Source organism: Phaenicophaeus curvirostris, chromosome 1 (genome assembly GCF_032191515.1).
Source record: "Phaenicophaeus curvirostris isolate KB17595 chromosome 1, BPBGC_Pcur_1.0, whole genome shotgun sequence".
NCBI lineage: Eukaryota > Metazoa > Chordata > Aves > Cuculiformes > Cuculidae > Phaenicophaeus > Phaenicophaeus curvirostris.
Window position 1 is genome coordinate 168391348 of NC_091392.1, and position 19127 is coordinate 168410474.

Genomic DNA, 19127 nt, shown 5'->3' on the forward strand with positions numbered 1-19127 from the left:
ATTTCCAAATATAATGACTGTGTAGTAGTTGAATTATTGGTGATGTCATTAATAGTACAATGGTCATCTATGCACGTACAAACCAGCAAATGATCGCAGCAATGGAACTCATAATTTAATAATTTTTCTATAGCCAATGGAGAAATATGTCTTTGAATGTGTTTCAGGGCGCTAACATCTCTTTCTTCACAGTTTATGAAAAGGTTTTATAAAGATTAGACTCATACCTAAAATTATTTGGTTTACTTCGGTTATTTATATATATGTCTTACAGGTCACTAAGTTCAAATACCTAAGGTGAGCCAAGGCATGCAAATGGCAGTAGCTTCATAAGGATGAAATAGCACCTTAATGTCTCTCTAAAAAGCTGATATTTAGAACCCACAGCAGATACATTTTCTTTAAAAAGTGACATGTCAGTTATACAACAGAGGTGTTTGGGGTTTTTGAAGATGAAAAAGTATCATATCATGGCATATTTTGGCTTGTATATTTTTCTGAAGGTTCATGCTCAGGTGGGACTTTATTTTGTTAGTAGGATGTCTTTATCACTCTGCAACATTGTAATTTTCCACACCATTGAAATACAGTGGACTTTGGCAGTAGTCACAAATGACCACATGATTAGGCCCAGTTTAGTTCACTTACTCAAAGACGTAGCAGTATCAGTGTGTAAATAAACATACAGTTTTTTAAAAGAGAGAACCTATTTAATTTGTAAGAATTCTCTTATTACTGTGATGGAGGCATTTTATGTTTTGACAAACTACATATTTTTATGGCCATGGAATAATTTATGAATTTTTGTGCATGATAATACTTAAATATAAATATGATATAAACATTTATTTAAAAAAATTCCCATAATTTTGAAGTAAGTTTTCATAGTGCAAAATTAAAAAAATAACACTATAACTGACAATGCAGTTGAGTATCTAATCACAGTCAAAAGATATATACCTGAATCAAATGAATGCTTCCCTGATTTTTTCGTGACTTCCATGATTATTTCATAGAAATGTAAACTAAAATAACTTTTAAAAAATTTAAATCCCCTCTGTGAAGAGGAGTTAAAATAAGTTGTCTTTTTCAAGAGCTGAGTTTTATCCACAGGGGTTGAAAAAGACATGTTATATGAACAAAAAATCAGTCTATTCCAATCAGATGACTCAGTTTAGTTTGGAGTTGAGGGAAGCTGAAGTTGTTCAGGATAGGAAAAATCTACTGTTAGGAATATTTTTTTTTCCACTGGGGAATTTTCCTAGGTAAGTCGTATGGTTAACTTGTCCTTTATGGTGGCTGATACTAAAATGGCTGCCAAAAAATCCAGTGATTCATCAAGATTCGAGACATTGTGCTCAAGTAAATGCATCTTTAAGTTATACATACTTTGAGGGTTCATTTGTATTTGGTTTAGGTTTTAGTTAGCATGTAAGAATAATACTCTGATAATAGAGAATGGTTAGATCCTAGATTTTTTTCCCGAATTTAAACTGCAATCTTTATGTTGGAGACATTCCTTTTGGAATAGTATTTGTTTATTTGAATATCTACTACAAAAAAATGAGCTGTCTTTCTGAATTTTCACCGATGCTAAATGCCAGACTGTAAGGAATTAAACACAGTCAACCACAGAGTGCCTGTCTTCCTCACCTGCAGTTGGTGACTATTTTGTGCAGAAAATAATTAATAGAAAAGAAAGAAGAATTTGATAAGAAGAAGCTTCTGCAAAGGCAATCTGCTATCTGTCATGTTTTCTTTCTGGAAAACAACTTTACCATTATGAAAAGTGTGGGAGATGATGCAATGTAGAGTTTATGTTTTAAGGCATAGGCCAAAATCAAAACCTTAACGTGCACTTCAGAAATCAGCTGTTTAATGTCTGTAAAGCATTTTCAGGCACTTTGTCACCCAAGAGCAATGATTTGGGATCATCACTTGATTGATGATTCTGATGGTCCTCCTACTGGATGTGTGGGAGCAGGTGAACTGACCTTTTATCAACAAATACAAATATCAACAGTATCTTAGTATGTCAAATGGAGGTGTTCCTTTTATGGTTAAAAGCAAGGAATAGCCACTTGTAGGGAGCAATTAGTCTCTTTCTAAAGTAGATGGCTAAAACAAGACAGATAAAAACTGCTCTAACATCTCATATTTCTCTCCATTGACTGGAAAAGGAGACCTCATATGATTAGCTCAGGTGGTTACCTGGCAGATACCTAAGATCTGGTAAGATCTATGATAAGCAATTCTGAAAAGGTTTATTACAGCAATATGAAGCATAGCACATTTTTTATACACTTTTCCTAGTCTTCAGTGGAACTTGAGGCTTTTTTAACAAAACAATTTATTCTTGTGAGAATAATTGTGAGGAATTAATTTACAATAAAAAATAAGAATAAATATTATCTTTATATGATTTGCTGCCCTTAATTAAAAAAACTGAAACCCAACAGAGAAGCTGTGTTGCTGTGACCGATTAGCCTGTGAAAGTAATTCCATTCAGAAACTCTTCAAAAACTGCAACACAACTGATCATTCCACATGATACAGAAAGGTTAAAAAGATAAAAACCTGATTAAAAGGAACTAGTTCTAGCCTTTGCTTCTATCTCCTTGACATTTCTCACCAACTTCACTGGTACACCCTTACACATAGATATGTTAAGAATGTTGAAGTCTTGCTCTGAATGGATAAATGTTTAATGATAAGGGAGGGTATAATTACTGTGGACACAGAATAAAATGATATTACCATGTGCTACAGGTCAGGGTACAAGTTTTTTTGCTTGTGCACAAAAAAGTGAGTGATACCTACTGAATGGTCCGACTGTATTTGTATTGATACCTGCTGGTCAATAGCTGTGGAAGGCTAATTCTTGTAACATACACTGACCCTACTAGCATCATGCAAAGATGGTCAAAGATGCAGTGATTTTGTATACACAAATTTAGTTCTAACTGTGTAGCTTAAGGAGCAGAAGAAACAATAGAAGCACAAAGTAACATTAAAAAAACCAGAAAATAATCCCCAAACTTTTCCGTGACTTGCAAAAAATATTTAGCAAAAGAATAAAGATATCAGGGAAATTTTATGTATTATCTCTGCTTCACATTTATTAATTAGGTTATAAAATTTATGTATTCATTATAAGGATGCATCCTAAAGACAGGCATTTTAATTTCTGCATAGGCAATTCACATAAAATTTGTCACAAATGAACCATAATTTAGGATAACAATTAGGATCCATTAAAGTTATTTTGATTGCTTTTTCTCGTATTTTTTTCATCCTAATTGATGTAATAGAAAATGAGGTTTTAAGCTTTGGTTAATTTGTTTTGCTCAGACTGAAGTACTTGTGCATGCTCCTTATTGCATAAAAATGTGAGGAGGAAGTCAATTGAAGAGGGAGAAATATTAATGCCCCTTGAATATCCTATTAAATATTTTTAAATAGATGCTTAGATCTTCTAATTGCCAGTATGAAACTGTCTGAAGAGTTGACATTGTGTATACTGAACCTCTTAACAGCTTTTCTTTTTGAAATCTGACCCTGCTAAACACTTGATATACAGGAGGAATTTGAATAAAAATATGTTAGCATACTTCTGAAAAAGTGAATATGGTCCTTGTAACCAAATTTATGAAGGCTTCTTGACGTTTTAAAATGAAGACACATAAGACTTGGAAAGCATTTACATGGATTAGTTACTTGCCTACCATTGAAGCCAATACTTTGTAAAAACTGGATCCTAAGAGAGCCCTATCTTATTTCTTATCATATTTCTGAAAAAAAAGAGAATAAACAAAGAAAAAAGACAAGATAAGACAATATTGAAAAAAAGAAGCATAGTAAACTCCTCTTCAACTTGAGTGTCATTTTCTAGCTCTTATCCTTGAGATATTAAGTAGTAAATTTATGTTTCTGAATTTAGTTAAAAATAAGTCAAGCTATGATGTATTCATATCCTCATGTACTCCAGAAGCTATTTTATATTTCCTCTTTTGATTAATATGTAAGGCAGAAACTCATTCACACACTTCCATAAAAATATGAAGGGTCATCATCAAAACAGTAATATTGATTGCACAAAGAAAGATGTAATATATAGAATAGATAATAAATTTTACTCATTTAAGCTTAGTTTAATACTACCAGTTCCCAACTACTGCCCTACTAGTTGGGAAAAAAAACACTACTAATTTTCCTTAAAGTTAAGAAGAAAGATGTTATATTTGAAAATAGATTGGTGTGGCTTCAACTGTTTCCTTTGTGGTTTTTTCCTAAGGCTACATTTTGTGATAAAAAGCCAAAGAGTGACATCATTACCTTTCTTAATGATGAGTGGGGATTCTTTCAGTCCTTATGCCATTCTGCAAATGTTACCTGGATCAGCTTTGTAGGACTGGAGGCATCTCAGAGCTCATTGTTGAAAAATAAAAATGTATATTAGAAAAGGAGCTATTTTGTAGATTTTTTTTCTTCTTCCCTCTGGTACTAGAATGATCAGTTTTAACTTGAAAACAACTATTTTTGATAGCTTCTAGTGGATCTATATTCTAGATAATAAATACTATGTTTAGGAAATGGTTACCTGCAAGCATTCAACAAATGTGGAAGTGTAATTGATAAATATACAGGTCAGTCAAGAATCAGCTGCTGAGTGTGCATTCTAAGTTGTATAAATGTATGTTGGACAGACATAGTGAGAAAACATCAGATGTCATAAACTTTATCCATGTGACATTAATAGAAGCATAAAAGTAAGCAGAATAAAACCACTGACATTATGCTGTGTACTTGATCTGATGCTCTAACCTTTGCAAAAGGATTATAGCTAAATCTATTAAAGCGCAACTTCACAGTTTCTATCTTAAATTAAAAGCTCCAGATACAGTAAAAGAAGGAGAAAAGGTCAGATCTTCAGTGTTACAATTATTGTATTTTAAGTTTGGTATTGCAATATAAAGCAGCTTCTCTTTTCAATGGCATTCTGTTGTGGAGTCAAGGATTTTAGAACTGCTCAGTGCCATGTGATAAAACTACTAAGATTTGTAGATTCCTCTTTATCTGACAACAGATACAAAATTTGTATCTGGAAAAGAGTGAATTTATCTAACTGTTGAACTGCAGCTTAACAGAAAAATCAATATGCATTTAATCCTCTTATAGTCTGAAATTATTTTTCCGAGCACAGCAATATAAAATCAGAAGTGTTAGTTTTTTAAAATTTATATTATATTTGCACATTTCATTTTTCTATTCTTTTTTTCTAGTTCTACAATATGTCCTTGTGATCTCTGATTTACAGTTGCCCAAGTTATTAATATAAGAGATCTGTAAAAGATGCTACTGTAAAAAATTAATTTTAAATTTACAGGCTGGGTAAGAGCATGATGACAAGAGTGATGCTCATTCCTCACTAAAATAAACTATTTTAAAAGTTTATTTTCTTCTGTCTTACATTTTATCTATTAAAAAGTGCATCAGTACAAGATACAGATAATTACTGATGAAATTACAAAATCAAGTGCAATGTAAGTATTAATCAATGGAGGATAAATATTATGCATCCATATACATTATTTTAGCTGTTAGCTAATAATTAGGTAATATGCTAATGCATAATATTTCTCTTTTGTTTAGCTTTTAGAAGAACTATGTGATACGAGAGACCTACCATATATTACTCAGATAAAATTAATCACTAAGCCATATTACATATAGGCAACATGAAATTTGAAGCCCAATTTTGAAGTTATTTTTATGGGTTTAGCGATATTATCTTAGCCAGTTATTTCATTCTTTGCAAGGAGGTAAATGGCTGTGAGATTTACCCTGTACCACTGAAGATAATGCACGTTTTATCACCTATTTCAATGCAATTAAAAAAAAAACAATCACAGCCTGGTTGATATTCAGATACTTACTCAGATTTTAGTCTCATTATAGAAACAAAACTAATATTCATAAGCCTTCTTTTCCTTTCCACACTTTACAGGCTCTGTTTCTATCCCTAATATGTAGTTCATAGAAGTTTAAAAGAAGAGTTTCTAATACTGTAATCCTATGAATTATGAGGTGACTGAGGTGTCCAGTCAGAGACTAAGCCACCTTCTGTTCACTATTTCTACAGAGTTAATTATTTAGAGATAGGATTATTTACAAAATAACTTTTGATAGTGTGTGATTTGTAAATACCATAGTTTCCATTTGGTATCAATCTTGGTTTTTTTAGGCTGCCTGGAACTGAAAGAAGACACTATTGAAAATCTTCTGGCAGCTGCCTGCCTCCTCCAGCTCCCACAAGTAGTAGAGGTTTGCTGCCATTTTCTAATGAAGCTTTTGCACCCATCAAACTGTTTGGGAATACGAGCATTTGCTGATGCACAAGGATGCACAGAACTTATGAAGGTGGCTCACAGCTACACCATGGTAAGGCACTTTTAGACTATACGAGTTATGATCTTGTGAATCCTCTGTGACTTCTGTAAGTAAAAATATCCATTACTTTTTCGCTTGAAATTGTTCTGTACTTTTATGGAGCTTTATTTCGTCGGTGGCCCTTTTGAAACCGTAGCGGTGGTGACACCTCTTATCTTCAGTGAAGCGATAAGAATTGACTTGCTGTAATGATTGCACTCTTGGCTGATTCAGAACTGTGTATGCCTTAATTAGATGCATGTTCATGTACAGGTGGTAATAATAAAAAATATCTGTAATTTCTTAGTGTACTCTTCAATCACATTCCTTTTTTTTGTTTAGCTTCAGCAAAGCTTTGCATTTGTCTTTGTTCCACGTGGGAATGACACCAAGAGAAATTGTGGTTGTGTGAGGGTTTTTTATTGTGTCTTGTTTTGGTCAAGAATTATCCCTCCTTTTATTTATCTGTGAATTAGATTAATACAGAAAGTAGAAAACAGAAAGAATCTTATCTGATAATATTTTATATTTTTACAATTATGACTCACAGTACAGGTATGGTATTAACATTAAAAATTAAATCAGAATCAATGAAGCAAAATACGCTACTTATTCAGAAACTAAATCATCTTGGTAGCCATTTAATTCTGAATAGTTTGTCAAAATTAAAACCATCTGGTTAATGAAATTAAACTTACATAAAGAATAGATTATATATAGTTTCTGAGAAATAATGGTCCCTTAAGGCCTACACTGAAATTATTATTGAATTAATACAGCAGGTTTCACTGAATCTGCTTTCCTTGTACAGCAGTTATGTCCTTAGTTTATTTATTCTTTTCTGTAACTAATACCATATTGTAATTCACAGATTTAACTGCCTTCTTCTCACCACTTCACCTCAGCTAGTTATGCCCATTTTACACTTCTGGAGCTAGATATATGGCTGGTTATAATTTTCTCAGTATTTAGATTGCTAAAATATATTTTTCCAGATCCAGGATAGTCAATTTAAGCTTTGTCTCTCAGTGGAGAGAAATCATCTGTCAGCACAGAATTCATCTGATCTACCTTAGACTGAGATTGCATTAGAATTGGATGGGTATGGGTTGAAAAGCTTTGACCTTTTTATCAGTGTGTTTGTAATGTTTATGTATTATTGTGATATTTTAACTTTTTTTTTTTTTAGTTAAAAGCAATTTAATGAACAGTGAAAAAATATTTTAAAATCCTAATTAGAGAACAACCGAGATTGTCAAAAATTCTCATGGTTCTTGAAAACAATTTATTGAAAGGTTTTGAGGATGAATGAAATGATTCTTTATTGTACATTTTAAGACTTGTGGCTCATAAATATCTGATGCATCACAAAGTTCAAAAAGATCTGTGTCCATTTCTAAGGTATTAGTTATATTATATAATCTATTATTGTTTTTAATGCTCAGGTCTAAAATCTGAATTATATGTAAAGGGAAAATCACAAAAAAATGATGGTAGATCAAAAAGGAAGTCAGTTGCAATTAATAAGCAGGCTCTGATGGAACTGCAATTACATTTGCAAGCATGCATGATAGTAACATTTTCTCTTTGCTAGAAAGCCAAATAATCACACCTATTCGGTTATACAATTGCAGTATATTTTCTGTACATGGTTAACCTTCTAAATCAGTGACAACTTAATCCTAAAAGTGCCTTATTGCCTCTCTTCAGTTCTGGATCAAGCAGAATCTCCATAACGGAGAACTTCAAGGCCCTTCCATTAAAGCTTTTCAGAGTGCTTTATTTAAGAATAGCAAGTGATGTATCTCAAATTCTGGCTTTGTGGATTCTTTTCCAAGGTGTCATTGCAAAAACTCCTTTGTTATGAATAGGAAATAATAGCATTCTCTCAACTCTTGTGTATTGCATGGATTTTTTCACATAAAAATATGGCACTCTTTGAAAGTTGTAAAAAACAAATACCTTCAGAAGTTTCTGTTATGAAGACAGAATATTGCATTAATGAATGCTGTTTTCAAGGTTTGAATGTTTCTGCTTTCTAAAAAAACCATAATTTTTCCATGGAAATGTGGAATTTTTGTGAAACAGATAAAGTAAATTTTAAATATTAAGTTATTTAACATATAAATTGTGGAACTGCTAGAAAGTTATTCTTTCTGATATATGAAGAGCACTTATTGGGAGAACATCTCTGGGGGAAGCGGAAGCTTTGACAGCATTTGAGAGATTTTTGAGCGTTTGAGACAGCTTTTGAAGATTGAAATAATATTATGACTTTTTTCTGCACTTTTCCAAACCTTTAGAAATATTGAGTTTCTTTCTGGATATTTAGCACTGCAGTGCCAGAGTATTTCAATAATACATCAGTTCAGTAAATATGGAATTATAGATGACTATCTGAATACCTAGTTAGCATTTTTTTAATAGAGCACAAATTGCAAAGCCAACTGGAATAGATGTCCCCAAAGTAAAAAAAAAAAATTGAGAAAAATGACTTAAACAATGTACCTTTTGTCTTGTTCTCTGCATTTACAAAAATATTTACTCTATATTAAGGACAAGAAATTCTTTTTTTGCTGTATTGTTTGTCTCTTAAATATTGTAGCCAAGCATAATCAAACTCAAAAGTAATAAATTTTATTCTAACCATAATGCTATAGAGGAATACTGCTAGGGCTGGCCAGAAATAATAGTACTGTATTGTACAGTTTTTTGAGATAAAAAACCTCAAGGAAACAGTATTTCTACGCTAGCTGTGAGGATGGAGCAAGAAATAGTTTTTCAAATAATTTTGCAAAAATAGATTTATAGACATGGCATATGCTATCAAATGTATAATAATTCTCAGATATGACTCAAGTTAAAACTCATCTTGGAATAATTTTCCTTCTTAGTTAATTATGCAGGTGAAATCCAATAGTAACTGATTCCTAAAAAACCAAAAATTATTCGTTCTCTGTAGTCCTTAGGTGAGGTAATGATTTGAAGTGCTGGAACCTTACAATAACTCTGTGACTGCATTATACTAAGTCATTCAGTTGTCTTCACAGTAGTATTTTAGTGAAAAGCAGTATACTTTCCTGAAAATTTCTTGTTTCATCAAATCTCCACATATGTTTTAATCTTCATTTTTCAAAAGAAATTTCCTTGCCTATTATCAGACTTGATATTTTACAAGTTCTAAATTACACTATTGCTCATTAAAAATGTATGAATACATTTTATATATGTATAAAATTAGCTTGCTTTTTGCTTTTGCAAAACATCTTATGAGGGCAAGACATCTGAGCCTACGAAATTTTATTGAAGAGAAATAGCAACTGAAGAGCAAACCACTGAATTTAAGAATCTTGTTGAATTGAGGAGATAGGTCATTCCCAACACATTTTCTGTCACAACTCCTAACTTCCGTTACCCTCAACCATGAAATCTGTGGAAGACATGAATACAAATTTTCATTTACATTGTTGACACAGATATGCCTAGACTTAGTTCAAATGTGACAAACTTTTATCAAAACGCAGAGTCATTGCTGAACATGGAGAAAGCTCCTAATGGAAGTAAAATTCATTAACTTTACAATTATATATACTTTTCCATCAGCAGAGAATTGGTATCCGTTATATTTTCTGAGATGTTTAGTCTTCAATGTCAAATAAAAAGAAGTAAGAAATACGGGAAGACACCAAAGGAAGGGGTGGATGAGGTGCTGAGGGGCATGGTTTAGTGGTTGATAGGAATGGTGGGACTTGATGATCCTGGGGGTCTTTTCCAACCTAGTGATTCTGTGATTCTGTGAAATATCAAATTATTCCATTAAGAAGCAAAATCTAAGTAAGAAGAAGAAAATACATGCATGGAGGAGGGAAGACAGTGAGGAAATTAAGCTATGAAAAGCAGTGAATTAAAAAGAGAACATTTGAAAAATCTTTAGAACACTTACAAAAGAGCAAGTTATGAGGTTGGGGCAAAAGAAGAGGGCAGACTTCATAAAAAGTTAGTGAACAATGAAAATCAGAAGTTTCTGTTTTCATTCCCTGTATTTTTTATAAATGAAACTTGGATAGTGACATTTTATTAAAGCATTAGAAGCAAGAAGATAAAAATAAGAGCAAAAAGTGCTTTCTTTCTTTTAGGCACATCAGATATAATGCAGGTTGTTTTATTTCTGAGGTGTGAAATTACCCTGTCAATGTTTCATGGTGTGGTGGTATTATTATTGTTATTATTGTTATTATTGTTATTATTATAAATAGTAGTAGTAATACTAGTAGTACTATTAGTAGTAGTGAGTGATTTTGGGTTTTGTTTAGTTTGGGGTTTTTTTATGTGTATCTACTAATTCAAATGACAGCACAATTACCCATGTCTGTCTTGATTTAAGACTTCTGTACTTCTTAATTACAATCTGAGTTTTTACTAGCTTGTCAGTTTCTTTAAATTTTCAGTCTGCGAAGCCCTATGTCTGAATAACTTCAAATTCCTCTTTTTTTATCAGAGTTAGATAACAGTATTATGAAAAGTGGCAAAATGGAAAATATCAATAAGCTAAAGTAAATGTACTCTTTTAACAAGCATTTTTAGTGTGCATTCTTTATTCTTTAGTTATCAAGGGGTTCATATGTAGGGAAATTAGCCTCTAAACACAGCAATTTATCAGCTTGTCATACTTGTCAGAAATTACAGTCATAGTGTATGGGGTTATCTGTCGCTTTATAAAACAGAGTAAAGTCTAATTAGAAATAATGATGGCAACCTTGTTGGGATGAAAATATTTTTAGAATATATGACTTTTTATAATATACTTCTATTTTGAACCATTATATGTTTATTACTGAAAGATTGTTACAGACCATGTGAGTTTAATGGACTCTGGCCTTGATGTACCCTTGGGCCTTCTCATAACAACTACTCGTCTAGATTAGTAAATATTGAGAGAGGAAAAGTATGTTTTCCTTAAAAAAAAGTATATTTTTCCTTAAAAAGGTAATTGCAGCTTGGTTGTAAAGCATGAGAATTTAATATTCATAGTCGGTAAGGTTTTAAATACAACTATAGTTCGCTTTCTCTCTCCCAGTAAAGAACAAAGTTCTGCCAGTGTTGTGATGTATAGATAGTGCTTAGAAATGTGTGCAACATTCCAAGTTATGCTATCAGTGTCATCATCTCAATATCATGCCATTGACTGAAACCAGATTGTTTCAAATGGAAAATTTATACACCTCCTAGGTACAACTATTTCATCTGTCAGTGCCTTATCTCTCAGGAAGCTTCACTTAAAGCTCAGTGATCATTTTGCAATTCAAAACTTCAGTTCGACTGTTGATATCATAAAGTTTGTTCCATATTTTTATTTCACCATATTCTGAAAAAAATTACTAAGAATAAGCTTGGAAAATATTCAGATTACTTTGATGCACTGAGTAGGAGAAACACCACAAGTAAAATTTCCATGAACAGCAGAACATAAATAAATAAATAGATTGATGTGTCTGTAACCCTGTCAAAATGTTAGCAATATGAAGGTTGCTTACATACGTTACTTCCAAGCTTGGGAGATGCAGAATGTTTACAAGCGCCTTTGAATGAAGTTATAGAAAGTGTTTAGTCTCTCATAGATGCAGCTCTGTGCTTCACACTTCAACAGTCAATAGTCACAGCAAAACACTATTCAAACTTAATTATACACACATAAGTATTCTCAGTGACACATACTCACTCTGTATAGACTTTAAGTTACTGAAAATTGTGATTATACTGCAGGTGGAGCAACCATTTCATTTATGTGATGTGTCCTATGCAAATCTTTTCATGATCTTTTATGGTGAAGAGCTTCAGTGATCTCATTATTAGTTATGTTTCTCATCTAAGCCACAAAATTTCACAGTTAAAATTTGGTGGAATGGAGTGATGAAGGAGTGATATGTAAAACCTTTCCTATCCATTTCCATTTCCAACACTTCACCGTGAAGCATATAGAAATGATGTAACAATACTCAATATTCAAATTAAGAAAAATATTATTTAGATATTGATAGATTATTATGGCAGTCATTAATGAATTGTGGTTGTACATTTAGAAATCAGTGGTTTATTTATTTTTTATATGGCTTTAAATAAGATCAGATAACAAATGAGGCGAGCAAACTCACTAGCAGTGTAATTTAACAGCTCTTTAGCATATGCTGCTTAACATGATTTATATGTAGGGTCATCAGATGACTATCTACTATTTGTGATTGCTGACCAGATACTGGTCAATAGATACTGACCAGAAGGTTCTGGTAACTTCATGTCATACTTTTTTTTAACCACTTTGACCTCCTTACCCACATTGGTGACATATGGGTAAACAGAGAATAAGATGGGTAGAAAGCTGACTGGACAGACAGACTTGGAGAGTTGTGATCAGTAATAAAAAACACAGCTGCTGACCAGAAAATAGTTGTGCTCCTCAGGGATTACTTCTGGGTCCAGTAGTGTTTAAGAACTTTATTACTGATCTAGATGATAGGATGGAGTAGTTTGCAGATGCCACTAAACTGGCAGGAGGAGGTGATCAATATGTTTGAGGATAGGGCTGTTATTTGGAGGGCAGACTGGAGATATGGGCATCACAAAATTTAACAAAGAGGAATACAAAGTCCTCCAATCTGGGCAATAATCATCCCCTGCACCTGTTCAGGCTTTGGAGCAACTGTCTAGGGAGCAACTCTGCAGAAAAGGACCTGGGGGTCTTGGTTGACACCCAAGTTGAATGTAAGCCAGCAATGTACCCTGGAAGAAAAGAAGGCCAGCAACATCCCAGGATGTATTAGAGAGGATGAAAATGTTGAAAAAGGTGATCCTTCCCCTTTTGGCATCCATGAGACCACATATGAAGTGCTGTGTCTACTTCTGGATTCCTCAGTACAAGAGAGACGTGGATATAACGTAGTGAGCCCTGTAGAGGTCACCAAACTGATTGGATGCTGGAGCACATGGCCAGTGAGGAAAGTCTGAGGGAGTTAGTCCTGTTGAACCTAGGTAAGACAGAATGAAGGGAGACTTTACTGCTCTCTGTGTCTGCCTGACTGGAGGATACATAGAAGACGATTCCAGACTGGGCAGTGATAGTCAACAGATACAAACTGGAACACAGGAAATCCCAACCGGATATTAGGACTTTTGTTTATTTATTTATTTTAAACTATGAGGTTAGTCAAATACTAGAAAAACAGCCACCAATGGATTTTTGGAGATCTATTCTTGGATGTATTCAAGACTTACCTGAAAAATGTTGTTGAGTAACCTGACCTAGCTAGATGTGTACTGAGAAGGAAGTTTGACTAGAAGACTTTCAGAGGTCACTTTGAACCAAAATTATTCTATGTGGGTATTAAAAGTATCTCAGAAGTTAACAAATATTATACCCATTTACAGGAAGGGTTGGAGGGAAGATCCAGGATTCTACAGGCCTGTCAGTCAAACCTTGGTGCCAGAGGTCATCTTGAATGCTATCACATAGAATCATAGAATAACCAGGTTGGAAGAGACCCACCGGATCATCGAGTCCAACCATTCCTATCAAACACTAAACCATGCCCCTTAACACCTCGTCCACCCGTGCCTTAAACACCTCCAGGGAAGGTGAATCAACCACCTCCCTGGGCAGCCTGTTCCAGTGCCCAATGACCCTTTCTGTGAAAAATTTTTTCCTAATGTCCAGCCTAAACCTCCCCTGGCGGAGCTTGAGGCCATTCCCTCTTGTCCTGTCTCCTGTCACTTGGGAGAAGAGGCCAGCACCCTCCTCTCCACAACCTCCTCTCAGGTAGTTATAGAGAGCAATGAGGTCTCCCCTCAGCCTCCTCTTTTCCAGGTTAAACAACCCCAGCTCTTTTAGCCGCTCCTCATAAGGCCTGTTCTCCAGCCCCCTCACCAGCTTTGTTGCTCTTCTCTGGACTCGCTCCAGAGCCTTACTCCAGAGCCTCCATAGCACACACAAGACAACCAAGCGACCTGACCCGGTCAACATGTATTTATGAAAGCTGGCTGAATGTGCTCCAGTAGTGTGCCCAGGTGACAAAGAAGGTGAATAACATCTTGGCCTGTACCAGAAACAGCATGGCCAGCAGGACCAGAGAAGTGATTCCTGTACATTTTCAGTGTTCTTAGGTATGAGCAGTGTATGTAGGGGAAACTTGAAGCAAAAGTTCAGATATTTTTTATTTGTTAATTTTATTTTTTAATCAATGTGGAGCAGATGGGATTACCAGAGGTAACATTTAATTGACTTTTATTAGCAACAAGCTATTGCTAGCATGTTAGCAACAAGTTAGAACTAACACACTGAAATTTTAAAGCATTCTCTGATTTTCTGTCTCTTATGCTCTGTCAGGCATACATTTCCAAAATATATTGTTGTACAAAATGTCCTGCTTCCACTGTAAATAGAAAATATAAATCTGTAGGAAGTGTTGTGCAGGCTGTGTTCAGACATCATGGCATCCTATGCTTAATGAATGATCTGTAAGGTGTTTTTTCTTAAGATAGAGAGTTCATAGGAAACTAGTGACTCCAGACAGCAACAGAAATCCTTTTTCATTTGTTTTATTTTCTATTTTATTTTTGCTTCTTCTAAAGCCATGTTTAAACATTTGTCCAGCCACTTAAGGGGCTGTTATGATACATTATAGTACTGGATGGACTATGGAAGAGGTCCACACACACTGGAAGTCAACATTGTTACTCATATTACTGAACACTTATTTCTCTGAAAATGCACTATGTTATGTTCTTAACACCTGGGGGGAAAACAAGAAATAGTTTTGAGGGAATAATTTAAGAAAAAGCCTTTAAAAATAGGATATTTCTCAATGGAAAATGTCGCATCTACTGTAGTGTAATGAGAACATTGGTTTCAGTACATATTGCATGCACTTTTAAAAGTGAGTTAGTGTTATAAGGACTGTTAAAGTTTTGGAGATTTTTGATTGAAGTTTAGTATAAATAAAGGATGTGCAAGAAATTAACTTGGAATATGCTGAGGGGAACAGTTTAATTTAATTGGAACATAGAATGACTGCATGTACGTATGACTAAAATGGATATATTAATTCATTAAAAGTATTTTTGAAAGGGAGAATTGGACCTAAAATATAAAAAGCTAATTGTTCTTGTTTATGCTTTTTACCTTGTGAATTCTAATCACAAATTTAGAATATTCAGCATTAAAAAGATCGTGTACTGTAATAAGTCACAAATATTGTTTAAAAAATACATAGTTGTATGCATATACAACTTACTATTTATTCTTGTACCACTGAGAACAGAAGTGAGAAGATTGTGAAAACCTTGCTGAAATGCCACTGATGATTGAATCTCTGTCCCTCTTTCTAAATTAGTCATTTTCATTCTTTTCTTACACATAGCAGGCTGTCCATGGAAAAAAAAAATGTTATGAATCTTGTACATTTTGATATAGGAACATGGGGAAGTGTGACTTCCTGTATTCAACTTGATTATGTAGTTTTCTTCCAGAGGAGATAATTTTAAATACACTGGCTTTGAGTGAAAGAAGTTTACTTATGTCTCTACTTCTTAGGTCTATGTAGAATGCTAAATAAATAGATAGATCCCTTCACTTTTCTAGTTAAATTATGGTTGTTAAATCTGTTATTTTGACACTCCAATTGCTTGGCATTTTTAAACTACTTTCTCTCTCTAACATCCTTTATTCTATTAAAATTAGATTGAAAATATTCCAAAGAAAAAAGAGTAATTGAAATAAATAACAAAACTAAAGGTGCAGAGATCAAAAGGAAAATATTTTGGAACTCATTGTATCACTTAGGCCTTGTCTGGAAGTATATTCTTTTAAGTTTAGAATTTTCTTCATTTTAACATTTTAAAGCTGTACTTGCAATATACAAAAGTGAAAAAGACCAAAAGCAGTGCAAACATAAGCAAGAGTCCCAAAATGTTTGCTATGATCTTACTTCCAATCAAACTACAAAATTTAATATTTATGTACAAAACTTAGACCAGTTTATTTGTCTTACATTATGACTTCCTTAAAATAGTACTGTATTGTACTTTTTTTTAAGTTCATGGCAATAAAGTCATGATCATTATTATGAACCTTCCTTCTAATTTCTTTTTTCCTCATTTCTTCTTCGAGAAGAAATTGTGTTTCATAGATCGCTTTTCACACTTCTGGTATTTTTAAGATGCTGGTTGGAAAGTAATAATCAGCACTTAGCACAGTGTGCTACTTTTTTATAATTTCTCCTTAATACAGCTGTGACATAGGACATTACAGTACCACTCCATCAGGACACAGTAGGAGAAAAGGAAAGTAAGAGTATTTCAAGAACTAGCATATGGACAAGAAGATAATTAATAGGAAATAAAGAAGACAACTGCTGATAGTAAAATGCTGTGAAAACTACAGGAAAATAGTTAAGCAAATAGTCTATAGTGCATTAATCACTGTTTGATGACTTCTTTTTCTTCAGGAACTTCCATTTATTACCTAATTGCCACATTAAAAAGGTTAGAATGGCAGAATGCTGTGTTATTCCTAGAGAGTGACATCATGAAAAGTAGCACTCTTGTCTGATCGATCTTTTTACGTTATACACAAGACTCAACAGTTCGTATGACTTTAATTTGCCTTTCAAGTTCATTCTAGTTCCAGAAACCTTAATATTTAGCAGAAACTTTAGCCTCACGTTGAACTAATACTTAATTGTACTTCAGAGCACTAGGAGATATGTAATTTCATGTTAACAGTACTCTGATATGGTTTTTTTGTGGGTCTGGTGATGGTTTGTCTGTCGGGTCAACAGATCTTAATCTCTCAAGTGAAGAATATCTCAATTTACAAATCCTGCTTGATCTTACTGAACTGTAGGCATAACTAAAATACTGTCCACAGAGGTAGCTCAGAGCAAGCAGACTCTTCACCTAAAATGCATTGGTGGGTGGATAAAATCAGTTAGCACGAATCTGTGTCGGTATATGCAAAGCTGCAAACATCTCAGTAAAAAAAGCATTCCAAAGACTGGATTTTAGGGGATTTTCTTGACATGCATGGAAAACAGCAAAGATGAGAATTGAGATGGGTGAATTTTGTAGCTGTGAAATCAAAGCCTTTGAATCTACAAACCACTGTAAAATCAAATTCCTGACAATGGTACCTTTCTTTGGCAAGATTAGAGGATAGGTCTCAGTACTGGGAATGAACATTCTTTTTTGTTGTTTTCATGAAACCAAGACTGACTAGATACAAAAACCCTCTAGAATATTTAGATTGTGTGTATAGCAGAAAAGTAGAAGTTGAGGGCTAAATTCACTGAGAATGTTGTATATATTAATTTGGGGTATGAAGAAAGTATGACATAACCTGTAAATGCATATTCTGTCTGCTGTTCTCAATACTTCAGCATTGAAAAGAAGTCCTTTAAGGTAGGAAAAAAGACCTGCTAGTGCTTTCTGTGGACATCTCAGATAACAGAGAAGAGGAGAAAGGCTGGCTGGAATACATAGCTAGTGAGAGGGGCAAGGCAATACCATTGGACAGGCTGATTATCTGAAACTAACATGAGGAGCTTTAGTAGGAAAAACAGATGAAGGGAAGATGCAGGAGTGCGATGTGGTAGAAAGGTCAGTCTTAGACACTAGGCCATGTTTGATAAAGTAAACAGAAGAGTATATGACCAGTAGAAATTCTACTTTGTAGAAGCTCTCTCACCAAGATTCTTGTCTCTAGTTATTTTTTTTTTTCTTCAACCATTAGTGACTTGCATTCTTAAAATGGTTCATTCTGAGAGCTTAAAACTTAGTTTTAATGGTTTTTTCGTTAAGGTTTGATATACAACACATAATACTTACGCGATTATCTCTTAAATGCTGGATGGTATGCTAATTAGTATTTGTTATCAGTCTGAATGAGACTGCAATTTGTCTCTCAAAAGCAAGAAGACATCTTAAGTCACTGATTCAGAAATGCTACTCCTCGTTTCCCAGGGTAAGACATACCCAGTGGCTAATTTGTGGTGATAAAAACCAAGACTTCTGAATGATGTCATATTCATTCTGATCTTTTCTGGCAAAGGTTTTCAGTAATAATGCAGGGCAGACAGCTTGTTTCTTTATTAACTAAGTCAGAAAGAGTCTACAGTTATATAGAAATAAAGGCAGTAAAATCTCACAAAATGATACCTATTTTGATGCTTTCAGTACCGCGAAAAAAAGATAACAGTTTAGAGTAAGGATTAGCCCTGCTCTTCCCTTAAGCAGTATCAAAAATCAAAGCTTTATGGTGTTCTGTCAATGTACAGGTGCCCTTCAATATATTAGTGACAGATGTTAGAGAATCGTAACACAGAGATACTGTGGAAAAAATACCATCTACAAGTATTACTTCCTAGCTGGAGTTAGGGGAACAGAAAGTTGCATGTTCTTACTTAATCTAAATAAAAAAAAAAATTGTTATTAACAGGCAAGATGTGGGTCTTTCCATCTCATTGGCATGTTATTCCAGCCTGATCCTTACAATTGTAGTGAATGCTGACTCATAATATATTTTATATTATTTTGTTTTATTCTATTCATATTTAGAACATTTCTTGTGATACTGCAAACTTTCAGAGAGCTTCAACTTTTGTTGAGGGAGGCTCACAACCTTATCTTGATAAAGATATGGGTGACTGAAA

The 19127-nt window shown here is 33.8% G+C and overlaps 1 protein-coding gene across 2 annotated transcripts in view; it reads left to right on the forward strand.

Moving 5' to 3' along the window:
* Positions 1-19127, forward strand: part of KLHL1 (kelch like family member 1) — a 210313-nt gene that overhangs the window by 87665 nt on the left and 103521 nt on the right. For both annotated transcript variants that reach the window (XM_069880485.1, XM_069880476.1), the window contains one exon: positions 6245-6441. In XM_069880485.1, coding sequence (XP_069736586.1) covers positions 6245-6441 — 197 coding nt within the window. The remainder of the gene's footprint in view (positions 1-6244; positions 6442-19127) is intronic.